Here is a 17,754-nt window from a genome sequence, read left to right on the forward strand (position 1 = left end):
TTGGTAACGGTGTACAATGTGATTAGAATGCATTTTGAAGATGCTTTCTGTACAGATACGAAATACAGGGACTAAAATAATGCTGTGCAGTGTATAGCAGAGCCATTTTTCGGCTTTGGTGTACTCAACTTTTTCAGTATTTAAAACAGTGTTTTGAATAACATAAAAGTCTCTTTATTGTATAAATAATAAAATGTCACCTTATTGTAAAGTGTCTTTTATTTAATATCAAAGCAGATTTCTTAGCCAGAGTAGTGTGAACAGAATGTTTCTTTTAAACCAAAAAACACCAACATTGTAATTAATATTTGAAAAACGTAACATTTACTATGAACATGTACATTTCTCCTTATAAGTAATGACTTTTTTCATTATATGAACATGCCTCAGTCATCCAAAGCTACCTATCCACCCATCTATCTAAATTAATATACAGTCTAATTGGCTACTTAATAGAATCACATGGTTAGTTTTATAATGACTGATCAGCCTACTTGTCATATTTTTTATATAAATAAAAATGTTTATATTTGACTTTTATTAAATGAAGTTCACCCATGACAACATCCCTTTTAAAAAATTACCACATGACTACAAGTTTAGTGTTATGAAGATTACAAATTTTAAAATTAAGGCCTGGAAATTAAAAAAAAAAAAATGCACAAGGTTAGATTAGAAGTCACCAACAGAGTAAATTATGTATACAAATACCTGCTTAACAAAGTTTGTTTCAAGATTTCTATACCATATAAGTTATTAGTTATTTTCTGTTGCTGATATCTATATAATTAATACAATTAGGTCTTCAGTACTTTTTTTTTTTAAAAAGGACAAAGGTACTTTTAACTGTTAACACTTGGAAAAATATGCAGGTCCAAATCTCAATTTCTTAAATCTAGATGTACTAGATTATTGTATGAAAACTTAATACTAAGACATCATAAAAAAAAAAAATCACATTTTAAATTCAAAATGGTGCATAATTATAACAATACTTTTACTATTTTCTTCACCTATAACTGTATCTTGTGTAGCATTTCTGTGACATCAGAAACTCTGACAAAATAATTTCACAAAACATGGGGAAAGACTAGAAACATTTGAACTAGATTAAAACAAAAATGATAGTCAGTGAAGTTCATTTAAAACTTATACTGAGACCAACCACATCACAAAAGTCCTATCAAGGGTAATAAAAAGTCTTATTTTTTTAAATGCCAAAGAACAATACTGAATAAAATTCAATTCAGTTTTATATCAAATAAAGAGAGAGAAATCAGATGGTCATACTCAAATCAATTCGTCACATTATATGTAACACAAATAGAAATGGGGGAAAAGCCCACTTCTACAAAAAATGCTTTATCATAAAAATATTAAACTACATTAAATAAAAATTCACTTTTGAAGAAACTGCTATGTTTTAAAGGAATGAAAGTGAACAGGATAAATCTTGTGTAAAACATTCAGAACATATGTATGCATACTATACATGGTTATCGCCATTACAAATGTAAACAATACCTTTGAAAAATGTTAGTTATCAATGTAAGAATTTTAAGAATTAGCATAGCCAAGATAATAAAACAACTCCAATTTAAGTAGGAATTCGGTCTCTCAAATATTCCAAAATAGCAGCTGTTCCTTTCATTAATATGGCTGCTCGAGGAACGCGGAATGGATTCCCATCTAGGAGTAACGTCCTAAACGAAAAAGAGAAATTGAAAATTTTAACATTTTCCAATGGGAGGCTTTTCTTCTAATTTTATTTGCAATTTTATAAATAAAATTTGTGTATTTTTTTCTATTTGTCCTTTTTCAATCTAAGCACTTAAATAGTTGGAATTACAACTATAATAATAACCAAAACAACATTAATTGAATACTTATTATGTGAAAGGTACCGTGCTAAGTAAATTCACTGACTCTCTTAGCTATCTTTACAAACCTATGATGTAGGCACCATTAATATTCCTATTTTAGAGATTAGGAAACACAAATTCATGGAGGTAAGAAGGACTTGTCTAAGATGACACAGCTAAAACTAATATTTAACCCATCTTCTCATCAATCTCTCTAAATAGTTGAATCATACACTTTACTCAAGTACCAATGAGCATACTAACAAGTACTTGTACTAAGGACTATAATGTAATCAATATATTTCCCCTACTACCCTGGGAAACAGTAATACATGTCTGTCCTCTCTCACTCCTGACCAGATACAAATATACAAATCTATTTACATGTTCAGAAATGAAGTTCAATTTAAGATTTAAGGGCTTGTTGATTTGTTTCTTTATATAATTAAAGAAATACATCATATGATAAGCTTTTGTTAATTTTCAATAAGAAGTATTTGTGTAAACAAAAGTCAAAGGATTCACAGTATATTATACATATCTAAATTAAACCTTTAAATACTTCTTTGTGCCTTGGGAATTCTTTTAAAGACTGATTTTCATAATTTATACAACAAAGGAGTTAATTATAGTCAATCCTCATTATTCATAGACTCTATATTTGCTAATTGGCCTACTCACTGAAATTTATTTGTAAGCCCAAAATCAATATACATAGCACTTTCAAGGTCATTATTTGGATATACACAGAGCAGCAAAAAATTTGAGTCACTTGATAGGCACATTTTCAGTTGAGATTGAACAAGGTGATGTTCTGCCTTCTAGTTTCAGCTCCCATACTGTAAACAAGTGTCCTTTTTGTGGTTTATTTAGTATGACATTTTTCACATTTTTTGCTTGTTGGTGATTTAACTGTTTAGAAAGACCTGCAAGTGTAATGCTGAAGTGTGGTCTAGTTTTCTTAAACAAGAAGGCTGTCATGTGCCTTACAGAGAAAAGACATATGTTAGATAAGCTTCATTCAGGCATGAATTATAGTGCTGTTTGGCTATAGTTAATGTTAATGAATCAACAATGTTAAATACAGAAACACACATAAAACAAGGTTATGTATTGATTGGTTGATGAAAATGTGACCAGAGGTTTAAAAGAACCTAACTCTTATACTTCCCCTAGGAATAATGGTTCAGTATTCATTAATTTGGTGTTTACAAAGACTTTATAGACTACAACTGCTGCAAATAATGAGAATCAACTAATAAGAGGTACAGAGCAGATGCCAGTGCTGCCCTAGTGAAGTAAAATATGTCAAACTGTCACATGCAGCTTTCAACAATGAAATTATTTCTGACACATTCTACTTAACTACCTGGCTTTCTGTTGACATCTCAACACCCTTTAAAGTCACTGACTGGGAGCTATGTTCAGGCAGTGAGACGACTTTTTTCTAAAGAACGAAGAGATGGTATAAATGAGTCTAAAGCAGGATGGGAAATTAAAGGAGAGACTGGGAAAAAGGAAAGGTTTTCAAAGGTGATATTTAGGTTGATTACTGATAAAACCAGGGTAAAGGCACACGAGGCTGAGGTAACAAAGAACACAATGAACTTCAACTTTCCTGCAAGAGTAAAATAGAAAAAAATAAAACTAAATGACACTTTAACAGATCAAGCAAATAAATGGACAAACTTGGTAGGATGGTGTAGTTACCTTAAGTTTACACAATTACCAAGTTCTGGTGGAATTTGTAGGAGGTCATTATTTTGAAGGTCCAATGTGATCAGATTTTCCATTGTTTTTAATTTCTCAGGGTCTACAGATCCAACTTGATTGTTACTAATTAAAACTGCTTCAAGTGTGGGGATGTGATACAGAACTTCAGGTAGTATTTTGAACCTATTAAAATATGAACAGAATACCTAAATATACTGGAATCAGAGGCAAAAGTCATTCCTTCAAATAGATGATATGAAGTTTAATATCATGAGATAAAGTTTTCTTTAGTGTATTTTACATTTGGTATAAGTCCTGTATTCAAATTTTCCAGAAAATAAAGAAAATGAATTAATTTTGGAAACCTCGAAATATATGTGAAGTAGATAAACTTGAAACGGTTCCTATTTATTGTATAAAATCAAACAAAAGTTTGAAGTACATTCTCTGTTTTCCTTTTCACATTCAGAAGAATTAGAAACCTTCCTGAGATTCTCTATAAAATGTCTCCATGTAGATATTCTTTAGTTCATTTTTATTTCTTAAAACAGAATCACTGTGAATATTAAGTAAAAATTCGAGATTTATATTTTTCTTTGACTAACTCTCAAAAAGTTAGTCAAAGTGCATTTTGGTTCTTAAAAAGATGACAACTAACACAGGCTGCTGGTTTCCTTATCCAAAGCAACCCTGAAGATCCCACAAGAGAGCATGGTTTCAGTGTGAGGAAAACTGAGGGCCTGGACCAGAAAAGACAAGGATGGGCTGAAGGAGAACTTTAAAACTGTGGCCTTTTCACTTCCCCATACTGCCTTTCCTTTTCTGCCTCAATATAAAAAATTCAATAGTGAAGTGTAAACTCAAGGATGAAGTTCCAGAGTGACTGGGGAATCAAGAGTTACGAGTACAGATGGACCAAACTGCTGCCTAGTAGTCCTTCCTCTTTTACACCACCAATGCATGAACAAGGTAATTAAAGATGTGGCTCATCTGTTAACATAGAAATTAGGGTCAGCTTTTGCCACCTTCCCAATGACGTTACTTGACAATGCAACTAATAGCTCAACAGACAACTCAAGAGAGAACTGATAGTTCAGTTCGCTTCACAACTAAAAATTAGGAGAGATCTGAGAAGTGCACATATTTTTAAATAATAACAACAATAGCATAACCTACAAATGAGAAAGCAAAAATAATGGACAGAACAAAATTTAAATAGACAGCATTTTAACATCAATGTGTCTTAGCATCCTTGTCTAAATTTATACATTTGTTACAAGGATTGAATGAATATATTTGAAGACCTTATGATAGTAGCTAGAATATAGTAAATGTTAGCTATTAATATTTAAATTAAATTGTTACCAAAAACAACTTCCATCATAGAAAACAACATGACATTGTTGTTAAGAGCCCAAACCACCTGGACTCAAATCCCAGCTCTACAATTACTACATATGTGAACCTTAGGTGAGTACTTAACTCCTAATCCTGTATTTTCAAATGAACATAATAATAGAACCTACCACGCAGGGCTTTTGTGAGGATTAAATGAGAAAATATATGTAGAGTATTTAGTCCAATGCCAGCAGATAATAAGCTCCCAATAAATATTAGCTATTCTTAATTATTAGCAGTATCTTTACTGTGTTTGAAGAATAAAATCTAAGGTTTTTTTTTTTTTTTTTTTTTGCATAAAAGGCTCCTAAAGGGCTGGCTACTGCTTACATTGCTTACATGCCCTATTTCATTTGTTACTTCTACTCTTCTAGCTCCTTACTTTATGGTCAGAGCCATACTGAAATTCTTGAAGGGTCCCCAAAATACAGCATGTTCCCCATCAACCTTGTGCCTTAGTACATGCTATTTGCTCTACCTGGGATGCCCTATCACTGTGTGTCTGGCAAATGGTCTGTCTATTTATCAAGTTTCAGTTTCAATGCTACCTCTTCTACCTTCAGGTAATCTCAGGAAACACTTCTGTCTATACAGTACACCTGTGTTATAGCAATTATAAATATTTACTTGTATGTTTGTTTTCCTACTAGGCTACAGGCTTCTTAAATAGTTACAACGAACAAAAGAAATCTACTAGACATCAATTGTTAAAATTCTATGAGAACAATATCATTTTCAATTCTGAGTAGAACAAAGCAAAAATAAACTTGGATATTCAAATAAGGTAAAATCATAGGGACTTCTTATTTATTTGGTTCTTTTAGTTGTATTCACTAGTAAGACCTACAGATTTCCCACAGAATAACTACTAGTCACAAATTTTTCTATTCAGTCTCTTACCTATTAAAGGAAAGATTGATTGTTTGTAGTCTTATCAATGATTCCATTTCTTCAGGCAAAGAACTTAAAAAATTGTTTCTAAATTGAAAAGAAAAACATGACTTACAAAAAAAAATTGTACAACTTTAATTTGTAATTAAAGTATTGATCAGACAAAAAAATTATGTAGCTCAGTTTGTCAATGTTTGATCTGATTTCCTCAAGGCTAAGTCCTGAGATTGCTAAATCAATTGGCTACCTCAAGTATTAAATTAATATGCCAAATCCTGATACCAATATGCAACCAATTGATAATGCAATTGACTCTTCAATAATAGATTTAACAGCAAGCAATGGAAAACTAATTAATCCTTATCTCCTTTCTGAACTCGACAATACTCCTCACAATCAGGGCCCTTTAGATCATTCCCTATAAATATCACATTATTTAATTCCATTGATATTTGATTGGTGTTATTATATATCTTGCAAACAGACATGAAATCCTACTCCAAAAGAAACTGAAATATATGAAAAACAAAATGAAACAGGAAAGTAAAAAGATTCTATATATTTAGGAACTTGGACACTTATTATTATATAGGTATTAAGCAAGTCTATTTCTACTCCAGGTTGAGAATCTCAATTTGCACAATCCATTTTTTTAGATCTTATGATGAAGCATGACAGTAAACAGAATCTCATTTATTGTTGGAATGGTATGGGAACAATATTACAAGAACGGCTGACAAGAAGGTAGAAGGATTCTAAAGGCCATATAACTACTAACAACAGAAAATATTTGTGAAAAAATTATATCCAACAAGATGGCTACTTATTACAGTTGAATAATTTTCTTTAACCTTTTTCTTGGCATTCAGAAGTAAAGCCTAATATATGAGTCATACTTTCTACAGCTTGAGTCATGTTCTTTTTTCTTTTCTCTCTACTTTTCTCCAGTTGCTGTCTTTAAGTTGTGTTCTATAACCCACTGCTGGCCTTTATCTTTTTCCCAGTAAGTCTTATACCTGATATCAGACCAAAAAAAAATTCATATTTTAGCCAATTAGAAACCTTCAGATAGTTATAGATGAGGTATATTATTATATATATGCGCGTACATAAAAACACATGCACACACACTGAAGAATGGGAGGAAAAGAAAGAAGCAATGGAGACATGAATCCATTCTCTCTGCTCTGTTAATACTGAACTAAAATGTGGTTTTACACTGTTTTGCCAGTGTAATTGCCACGTGAAAACAGAAGTAAGTCTACACTTAATAAGAGCAGAGTATTAGTAGATTTACTTTAATCCTGGAAGTAAAATATTTTATCTCCACAGAAAGAATAAATCCTCAAACAGCAGATTTAACTTCCCTTGTTATTTGACTACTGTTTGAGCAGAACAAAAGGAGCTTTATTTTAAATAAACTAAAAACACACCTCATAACAATATATGAGCAGTAGGAAGCCCAGGTAGTAGAGATATAGTTTACAAATAAAGTTTAAAGTCCAAGCAAATTACTTTCAAATGCAGAGACATATATTATTACCCTTAAAAAACTGTGATACTTCTGATCCTGTCACTTCAACTTAAAACATATTTAAATTAAACTTTCTATTACATCTACAGAACCATAAGTAGTTTCTTTTCTTTTTTGTTGCCATAGTGTTATTTTTTTCTTTATTTCTGGCTTTACATGTTTAATATAATATTTTGAAACCAAATAGGTTCTTTTTAAGAGAAGCCATGTTAGCTGTTGTGCCAGCATAGGGTTTTTTAATTTAATGCTATTTACTTTCAGGAAAGGAAAAATGTGAAGCACACATTTTCTGTGTGGTATTTGTAATTTAATGTAAGCATGAACCTAAAAATTATGTTAATATTTTCTAATAATTTTGTCTGATAAGCTGCCTACAAATGATATCTGATTAAAATATTTCCTAAGTGCTTGCTTTTAGGTTTCTCCTAAAATATTATTAATAAACTAATGACCAATTTCCATAATTACTTAGAAAACTATGAAGGAAAGGGCAAAAGTTAGGCAAAATTCAGACAAGTTGTAATGAAAAAAGTGATGTAGTAGTATCAATAAATACCTGAGATCTAAAAAGGTCAATTTCTGAAGCACACATAATTCCAAGGATATAAAGGAAAGCTTATTAAAACTGAGATTGACATCAGAAACCATTTCCTTCAGTTCCACAATCCTGAAACAGAAATAATTTAAAAATGTTAGCACTTAAATTCACTGTCAGAACTTCAAAACTGTAGGCAGACTATAGGAGGAACAATCCCATATTATTTCTACTAATTAAGATTTTCTGTAATTTTTACTTGTCTCATAAAAATTCCGATCAGTTTGGATATGTAACAGATAAAAATATTTTTTGAAAACAGCTTTAATATTATCTGTCCCAGAATTTCTATTTGTCCTTAAATGTATATTGAAGTTTAAGAACTCATTATTTTATATTTAAACCAATTATGTACAAAGAAGAAAAATCAACATAGGCAAATTTTATACTATACTCTGTCAATAACCTGAAACCATAAAATAAATTGTTAAACATATATTCTGTTAATATAGTAATTTTCTTTTTAGACTGTATAATGCCCTCTGTATCTGAGTACTTAAAAATGTTTTTGAATATGATGTCAATATTTTAAAAGTATAGTATATTATTTGTTATCCAAATTATCATTACATTTTATCATAATGGCCAGAAAACACTGAGTTAATTACTAGGTTTGGTAAGTGTCATTAAGCAACTTAAGTAAGACTTAAATAGAAAGAATTAAACATTTCTAAGTAAGTCTAATCAAAGTTAGTGGTTTTAAAGTATGCTATTAATTTAACTATAAGAACAAGAAATGTTATATGTGATTGATTTGCCCAAAAATGAATTAAACTATAACTATAAAATCATTTTTGTCTATATTAGCAAAGTAAAAAAGAAAGAATATCAAGGTTATGCTAAAGTAGATATAGTGAAAGATAAAATGAGTTTGGATATATAACTAATAAAACTTTCTTTGAAAGTTTTTAGATATATGTATCGAGAGCCATACTCTTTGATTTAGTAATTCTTCTGGAAATCTGGCCTAAAAAACAATGCTTTGTTTTATTTATTGCCATAATCAACCTTACTTATAATATAAATTAGATTTTAAAAGTATTGTTTACAACGTAGTAAAATACGTATGACAAATAAACCAGTAAGGGATACAAATTGTAATATAATTATAATAAATTGGAATAAATGGGGTATAAGTTGAAATAAAATACGCCATGAGTTAACAGAATAAATCAGTGATGGGACTATAAATATGTCCCTTCATTTAGTCAAAAATTTTATGAATATTATCTTTACAATCAGAAAATAATTTGATGAAAATTGTGACTTGTGAAATAAGAATTTAAGAAAGAGTAAAAGTGGTTCGGAAAGTCTCTATAGCAAGGTATGTCTTTACTATATTTCTTTGGCCTTCTAAATTGCTAAAAAATATGAAATAACTGTGGTAACAGAATAACATGGTTTTTTTTGCATAAGAATAACTAAATTGTGGGATAAAACGAAAAACTAAGTAAAAAAGTAATCTTTTAACTCCATCCATTTTTATTCTCAATTGCTTGTTTGATCCAAGATCCTCAAGGCAAAATATCTGACAGCAAATCTAAATGCTCAACTATTCTATCAAATGTCCCCTGGGCCATTTAAATAAGAGAGAATGAGAAGATGGACTAGATCTCTATTGCAATGGAATCTCTTAGTTATCAATTTTTCAGCATCTACATTCCCTAACCTATGCTCTGTAAAATAGAAAATGAACTATAATTTGTAAATATTTGAAACATCTAAAAAATTCTTTTTGCAGTCAGATGAAAGCCATTCTATTTTCCCAAAACATCATCTTTCTTTTTTTTTAAGCACTTAAGTGCTGACCATGTGCTAGGCACTTATTAAATGCTTTATGTGGATTATGTCATTTGATTTAATTCTTAAAATAGGTACGATTATATCTCTTCATAGGTGAGGAGCTAACTAACCTGTCCAAAGCCACACAGCTCTTGTAGGTAGACCTGGGATATAGACACAAGCAGTGACTCTGTTGCCTCATGTTCTTTGACACTGCCCTATCCTATCTCCCATAGTGTTGTTTTAATTGCAAGATTATTTGTCAACTTCCTTTGGGTGTATAGTTCACTACAATAATTTTTAAAAATGATAATTTTTAAAAGTTCAACATTACACATTTTTTTCTTATAACCTAAAGATTTAGCTATAATTAACATCAACAAAGATGTATTCAAAAGTATAAAATATAATGCAAACAACTTCTAATATTTGGAAGTGAAGAGTCTTTCTAAAAGGAAATATTCTAGGGCTCAATTTTGTTTCTACTATCAGTGGAAAAATTCAGTGACTTGGTAATTTATTAATATAAAGGCCCAAGTAAAAATTCCTATTGATTTACACATAAACCCGGCTCTGAATGATCTCTGAAAAATTTCCGCTAATATTTAATTAAATGGGAAGAAGTAATTTAATATTTTTAATAATTCTAATATCTATTTTCCAAGGTTAAAATGTAAAAGGAAGTTTATAAAAACCTGCATACATCTCAAAAGAAATGTTAAAAGTATCTCAGGGAATACTTTAGTAAACTTTGATAAATCCCTCAAGTGTTATTAATGCAAAAAATTTTACAAATAATTTCAAATTTAAAAGCTATGAAAAATAATTATTTTGATAATTAAGATGCAAACACTACTGAGAATGAGTCACAACTTAATTCAAAGGTCTTCATGAACAGTTCTTACCTTTTTGGAATTTCACATAGCTCATTCTTACTGAAGTTAATAGAAGTGATAATGTTGCTTTTTACTGCATCAAACACGTCATCAGGAATCAAAGTTGTTTGTTTACCACTAAAGGAAAAATGGTTTAAGAACTGCATCATTCTTAGCAGTCCAGACAAATATAATTATTACTTTTGACTTTTAAAGAGCTTTAAAGATTTTACAAAAAAGATTTTAAAGGCAATTGATTATTTAGTTGTGTAAAGAATGGTCACAAAAACCTGCTAACCCACAAAATGTTGATATTTAGGAATTCAGACAACACATTGTGCCATATACACTCTGAGGATACGCTCAATGTAAAATAAAAAACAAATATATCTTCAGAGTCTAAGATGTCTAGAAGTCATATAATAAATGGATAATAATATAATAAATGGATTTCTCTACTTCAGAGTAGAACTAAATCTATAATTTCACAAACTGTTTTTGCCCCTTTCCTTAAAATATCTAATGGGTAGTCTGTTAACTTTCTTTGGCTATATTGTTAACTACAAGATAAGAATCATTTTTAAAAGTTCAAGATTATACTAGTTTTCTCATAAGCTAAACCAATTTCTCTCTCCTTTAGCATGTAACAAGGTAGATAGAGTAGTGGCTTTATAATTAACTATTCCTGGTTCTTCCATTAATAAGCTTTGTAATTTACTTCCATGAACCTCAGTTCTGTGAATTATATTCTAAAGAGTTATTCATTATTATTTATGCTAGATCTTTTGCAAATGTAAATAAATTTCTTTTTCAATAAGATTAAAAATTTCAGCAAGATTTTCAATAAAAAATATAAATTTAATCTTAAATGAAATTAACTGACATTTGCAGATTTAACAATTTGTTGTTATAATCAGACATTATCTTTATGTTCTTCTACAATTTTTAATACCTACATATCATCCACTTAAAAGAATTTTCAATGGAATGCCAAATAAATAACTGTATGTACGAGAAAACAATATTACACGTAATATGGGAGAACTGTGTAAGAAAGGCATTGTAAAACAGGTAGGTAAAATGATAGCCTGAATTTCATAGTTGCTATGCCTTCTACTTCTGCTTTAGGGCTCCATTTTCTGCTGTGCAGGTGCAACATTTTTATCTCTGTAATCAAAAATGCTCAAGTCCTGGGGAACTGATTTATTCTAATCAAACTCTGAAGATTCATGCTATTTTTAAAAATTTAGTTGAAGGCATTTATGCCTTGAGATTGGAATTAATTTGTATTTTGAACAGGATACTCCTTTCCAATTAAAGTCTCTGAGGAAAACAAATTACAACAAACTTAGAATCAAAATATGATTCTAATCATATTTTGAATCAAAGTATGGTCTTAAGTGCTATCTTTATTAAGCTTTCATTATATCTGTGCCTTTAAAAAGTGAGAATGGCTACCTCAAATAAAATTGTATCAATACTATTTTATAGATTGTCTGGAGAAATAAAAACAACAGCCTATGTAAAGTATCTAGCACAGTGCCTATCATAGACTAGGGACTGAATAATGGTATCCATTCAGGGTGGAGGGAATGGAAAGTCAGAGATAAAAGAAATTCTAAGCTAAGAAATTCTAAGGCAGGAAATAAGTCTGTCTCATTATTAAGTGTATTATGAGACCTAGCTTAGAAGGCTCCAAAAATATCTACTGAATAAATGGGTATATTATGCAGATGATAAGACATGCTAAGTTATGCCATGCTATGCTATAAGAGAGACACAAATAAAAGTATGGAAGAATACTATCCTGTGTTATAGTGTCAAAGATGGAAGCTGGCTTACAGTAGTTATTTCTCCATACGTTGAAGAGTGACAGACTAGTGGTGAGAATAATGTAAGTGAAACACAACAAATCTGAAATGGACACTGTATCCTGACTGCTGATAAGGTGGTTCCTACTGATACATTGAAAGGCCATGCTGGTTGTGTAGCTAATTGAATAAATCTAGTCACTTATCTGACTTGAGTGTATATTCTTTTGTTTTTAAATTACAATACTCAGATATGCACCAATCACTGCAAGAATTTTGACAGAATTAGTTATTTTTATCACTGTTGCCTTAGATAGTACTGAAAGACTACTTAATAAATACTCCCAATCTTTGCATAGGTAACTTCTTTCCCCAATCGAATACATTTCCACAATATATATATATTTTTAGGCTTTTGTCTTAATTTACATATCAAAAACCTAATTGTTTCATAATTAATATGTGGTACCAGAGCATTTTATTATTATGACATATTATTTAACTTGCATCCAGATATATTAAGGGTGTACAACCTCTCCAGCTTTGCTTGCTTGAGGTGTTAACTAACTGATACTTATTTCTTATTTACTAATAAATAGAGACCACCCTCCCTTCTCCAAAATTAAATCTTCTCTGGATGCTGGAGTCAGAAAACTTTATTACCAATATACCGTCACTTATGACAAAATGTTCTTTACTATAAAAATTTTACTATTAATAACCATCAATCTACCTCTTAAGCATAACAAACACAAATCACCTAAGGAATGAGCATTTAAGTTCACTGTACTTTTAATATGCTTTTTTACCTCATGTTTTTGCAACTGCTATTATTCTAAGTACTAATGCATTCTGATCAATTCTTCCTCACCAATTGTCCTTTTTTCAGGATTATTTATGAAATTTTCCTATGTCTTTTGCAATGTCTAAAAAATGAATTACATACCTATAATCTAATATTTTTAATGTGGTAATGGCATGTACGTTGACTCTGGATTCACTTGGAAGTGTCATGGCAGTTTCAATAACAGAGTCACTTTGGTTAGGTCCATCATCTGGGGGAAAAACAGTTATAAAAAAACAATATTTATGCTACAGTCATTTAAAAATTTTTAAAAATACATCAAAATAAAATGGTATATACGATTTTCAGGTATTATTGGTGAGAATGTCTTTAGTCATATGCTTTACTTCCGATAACTCAAATCTGGGTTTGGATTTAATATTTAATTAATAGGAAATAAAGTTACTATAAATAATGTGGCTTTGAAACCTATTAATAATTCCTACCATAAGGAAGTTTAAAACTAGAAAAGTACCTTCAAAGAATAACTATACTGTTTCAAAAGAAACAACAAACAATCCTTCCACTTAAGCAAAATAATTGACTATGGTGATAGTTGTATATATCTGTTACTATAGCAAAAATCATTTTAAATGTACGGTTTAATGGGTGAATTTGAATTTATGGTATGTGAACTATACCACGATCAAGATTTTTTATTTAAAAAAAAGGACTGTTTTGCCCAGCTTCCCTTATATTTGTGGCCATATAAGTTTTGACCAATTGCACACAAGAAAAAGTGATGTACAATATAATGGCTTAATATATATAAAATGATATATATTTTAATATATTAAATATCTTAATATAGCTAATCATCCTTTTACCTTAAAATGCCATAAAACACACTGTAAGAAATTTAAAAGAAGCAAAATTATACAATGTCTGCTCTCAGACCATAATGTAATTAAACTAGAAACCAACGACAGAAAGACATCTGGAAAATCCAAAAATATGTGGAGATTAAACAACACATTTAAAATAACACATGGCTCAAAGAAGAGATCTAAAGAGAAATTTTACAATATTTTGAACTACATGAAAATGAAAACAACTTATGAAAATTTGTTGGAGTGAAAACAGTGTTTAGAGGGCAATTTATAGCACTGAATGCATATACTAGAAATGAATAGAGATCTAAAATCAATAATCCAAGTTTCCACCTTATGCAATTAGAGCAAATTTTAAAAGAGCAAATTAAATCCAAAGTACAAAGAAGATAAATAATAAGAATTAAAGAAAAATTGATGAAATTAAAAGCAGGAAATCAATAGAAAAAAAAATCAATGAAGTCTAAGTCTAACAAAGATCAATAAAACTAATATGCCTCTACGCCAGGCTAACTTAAAAAAAAAAAAAAAGAGAGAGAGAGAGAGAGAAAGAGACAGACACTAACTAGTAACATCAGATGAAAGAGGGAACATCACTACACATCCTATGGACACAAAAAGGAAAATACAAATACTAAGAACGACTCTATGCCCATAAATTTGATAACCTAGATGGAATCAACCAATTCCTTGAGAGACACAATTTGAAAAAACTCACACAAGAAATAGACAACCTGAATAGGCCTATATCTATTAAAGAAATTGAATCAATAATTAATAACCTTCCAAATGAGAAAGTACCAGGCCCAGATAGATTCAGTGGTAAACTCTACAAAACATTTAAAGAAGAAATTATACCAATTCTCTACAATCTCTTTCACATAGAAGTAGAGGGAATACCTCCTAACTCATTCTACAGCATTACCCTAATACCAAAACCAAAGATATTACAAGAAAACTAGAAAGCAGTATCTCTCATGAACAAATGCAAAAATCCTCAACAAAATACTAGTAAATCCAATCTGAAAAAGTATAAAAAGAATTATACACCACAACCAAGTATGTCATGGTATATGACCCAGGTGCGCAAAGCTAGTTCAAGGCTCAAAAATCAATTAATGTAATTCTTCACATAAACAGGCTAAAAAAGATAAATTACACAGTCATATCGATAGATGTATAAAAAGCATTTGACAAACTCTAACACCCACTTGTGATAAAAACACTAAGTCAACTAGGAATAGAGAGGAATTTTCTCAACTCAGTAAGGACTACCTACAAACACCCTACAGGTTAATGTCATACCTAATGCGTGAAAAATGAAAAAGTTTAAGGTTTCCCCCTTTGATCAAGGACAAGGCAAGGATGTCCCTTCTTACCACTCCTTTTCAACATTGTACTAGAAGTCCTTACTAATGCAATAAAGCAAGAAAAGAAAATAAACAGTATACAGATTGAGAAGGAGGACATAAAGTTGTCTTTCTTCACAGATGACATGATCATCTAATCTTTGTTTAGAGATGACACAATAATTTAGGTAAACCATCTGAAAGAAATGACAAAAAATATCTCCTGAAACTAATAAACAATTATAGTAAACTGCAAGATACCAGGTTAATATACGAAAGTCAAACCACTAGGTGCTTATTGAAGTTTTGTCATGTTTTCACTTTTAACACAAATCAAAGAGATTAAGGATAGAACCTTATTATTGGAAATTTGAGAATGTTTTTATAACTTCAGCATACTTATGGCCTAACACTGAATCAGAATTAGAGCCATGCATCCCCAGAATCATTTCTTCTAATTATTTATACCCAACATATGTGAAAAATTATGCACTAGTAACACTTACCGACCTTTCAAATAATCCTTCAAAATATAAAAGAAAATAGAAAAGTACCTTTAATCTTGCTTCGTAGATACTTTAAGACTTCTTGGGTTCCTTTCTGAAAAGGTAGAGAAAGACACATATTCACCGAGACATACCTTGCAGTTTTATATTTCAATTTCAAATTTAAAAACCAGAGATGATTTCTAAATATGCTTACATTTATAATTTCTCTTCGAATGGTTCTTATAGGATTTCCTTCTAGTGCCAGGAATTTCAAATGAAGTTTTCCCAATGAACAAGGCAGACTATAAAAGATTAAAGTTATTTCAGGGAAACATTAAGGATAAGTATAATTCAATTAAAGAGTAGACTATAAAACTAACAAACTATGTATATATTATAATGTCAAAAAAACCAAAGTATTCTATGCCTAGAATACTTCCCTTTCAGAGATAAATGCTGAATATCTAAAAGAAAAACTAGATTTGTTTCCAAATTGTCCTATTGTGATTGCTAAACAAGATTGTGAGCTATAATATTTGCTAAATTGTATCTAGTGCTAAAAAGTAAATGTTCAAAATATAAATTTGAATAAATCAGTGATTCAAGATAGCCATCCTCACTGACACTAAATGTTTTGATTTTGTCCTTCAAGCAAGTAAATAGTACAGTTGCTATAAACGTAGAGATGTATAAAAAAATGACAAAAAGAAAAAAATAAATTTTAACCACTCAATGCATATTTTTGTGCAATAAGGAAAATAATTTCTATCTTTGGCACACACACACACACAAAAACCTGTTTACATATGTAAATATTCAATCTCAAAATGTATTAAGCGTCTACAATATATTCGGCATTGGTGTAGGGATATCAAGATCCTTGCCCTTAAGGAGTTCTCAGTAGAAGAAAGGAAAAAGACATATGTATGTCTAACCAAAATATAATAAATAGAAATAATCTTACATTGTTAGTGAGCATATAAAATAGTACAGCCACTTTGGAAAGTGAAATTTTTTCAAATTAAATATACACTTACCATATAACTAAGTCATCCCACTCCTACATTATTTGCCCAGGAGAAATGAAAATAATGTCCAGACAGAATTTTCCATGAATATGAATGTTCACAATAGCCAAAAAATTGAAAATAATCCAAACATCTGTCACTTAACTAGTGAAGAGATGAATAATTTGTAGTATAGCTGTATAATGGATTAATACTCGGCAATAAAAATGAATTAACTGCTGATACATATTATCATGAGTGAACTATAAAAGCTATATGCTACATGAAAGCAGACACTAAAACTATATACTGTGTGATTCCATGTATATGATATTCTGAAAAAAGTACACCTACAGTGACAAAGCATATCAGTGATTGCTAGAGGTTGGGAGGACGAAAAGGGGACTGACTGAAAGGGTATGAGAAAATTTTAGGGAGACATAAATGTTCTATGTGACTGTGACAATGGTTACACAAACCCTATTTGTTCAAAAACCATCGAATTGTATGCTTAAATTGATAAATTTTATTGTATGTAAAGTCTACAGCAACAAATGAATATAAAATATATATGTAATAAGGCTGCTAAACTAGTACAGTTGCTATGAAAGTAGAGATGTATAAATTTGCAAAGAGGCAAGGGAGAGAAAGGAGTAGCAAAGCCTAAAAAGAGAAATGGGATTCCATAAGGTAGTGAGGCAAAAAAGGGGTATTTTATGATAAAGGAATGAAATAAAGAAAAAGTCAGTACATTTATAATTCAGTATAGTCAGAA

At 30.2% G+C, this 17,754-nt stretch overlaps 1 protein-coding gene across 1 annotated transcript in view; it reads right to left on the bottom strand.

Moving 5' to 3' along the window:
* Nucleotides 1-201: 201 nt before the first annotated feature.
* Nucleotides 202-17,754, bottom strand: part of LRRC40 (leucine rich repeat containing 40) — a 39,726-nt gene continuing 22,173 nt past the window's right edge. Inside the window, exons 8-15 of the mRNA XM_016148934.2 lie at nucleotides 16,187-16,274; nucleotides 16,039-16,084; nucleotides 13,408-13,516; nucleotides 10,681-10,788; nucleotides 7,955-8,065; nucleotides 5,874-5,951; nucleotides 3,573-3,758; nucleotides 202-1,703 (exon numbers count right to left, since the gene is read on the bottom strand). Coding sequence (XP_016004420.2) covers nucleotides 1,598-1,703; nucleotides 3,573-3,758; nucleotides 5,874-5,951; nucleotides 7,955-8,065; nucleotides 10,681-10,788; nucleotides 13,408-13,516; nucleotides 16,039-16,084; nucleotides 16,187-16,274 — 832 coding nt within the window. The 3' untranslated portion in view covers nucleotides 202-1,597. The remainder of the gene's footprint in view (nucleotides 1,704-3,572; nucleotides 3,759-5,873; nucleotides 5,952-7,954; nucleotides 8,066-10,680; nucleotides 10,789-13,407; nucleotides 13,517-16,038; nucleotides 16,085-16,186; nucleotides 16,275-17,754) is intronic.

The sequence above is a fragment of the Rousettus aegyptiacus genome, unplaced genomic scaffold, assembly GCF_014176215.1.
Source record: "Rousettus aegyptiacus isolate mRouAeg1 unplaced genomic scaffold, mRouAeg1.p scaffold_m13_p_1, whole genome shotgun sequence".
In the NCBI taxonomy this organism is placed as follows: domain Eukaryota; kingdom Metazoa; phylum Chordata; class Mammalia; order Chiroptera; family Pteropodidae; genus Rousettus; species Rousettus aegyptiacus.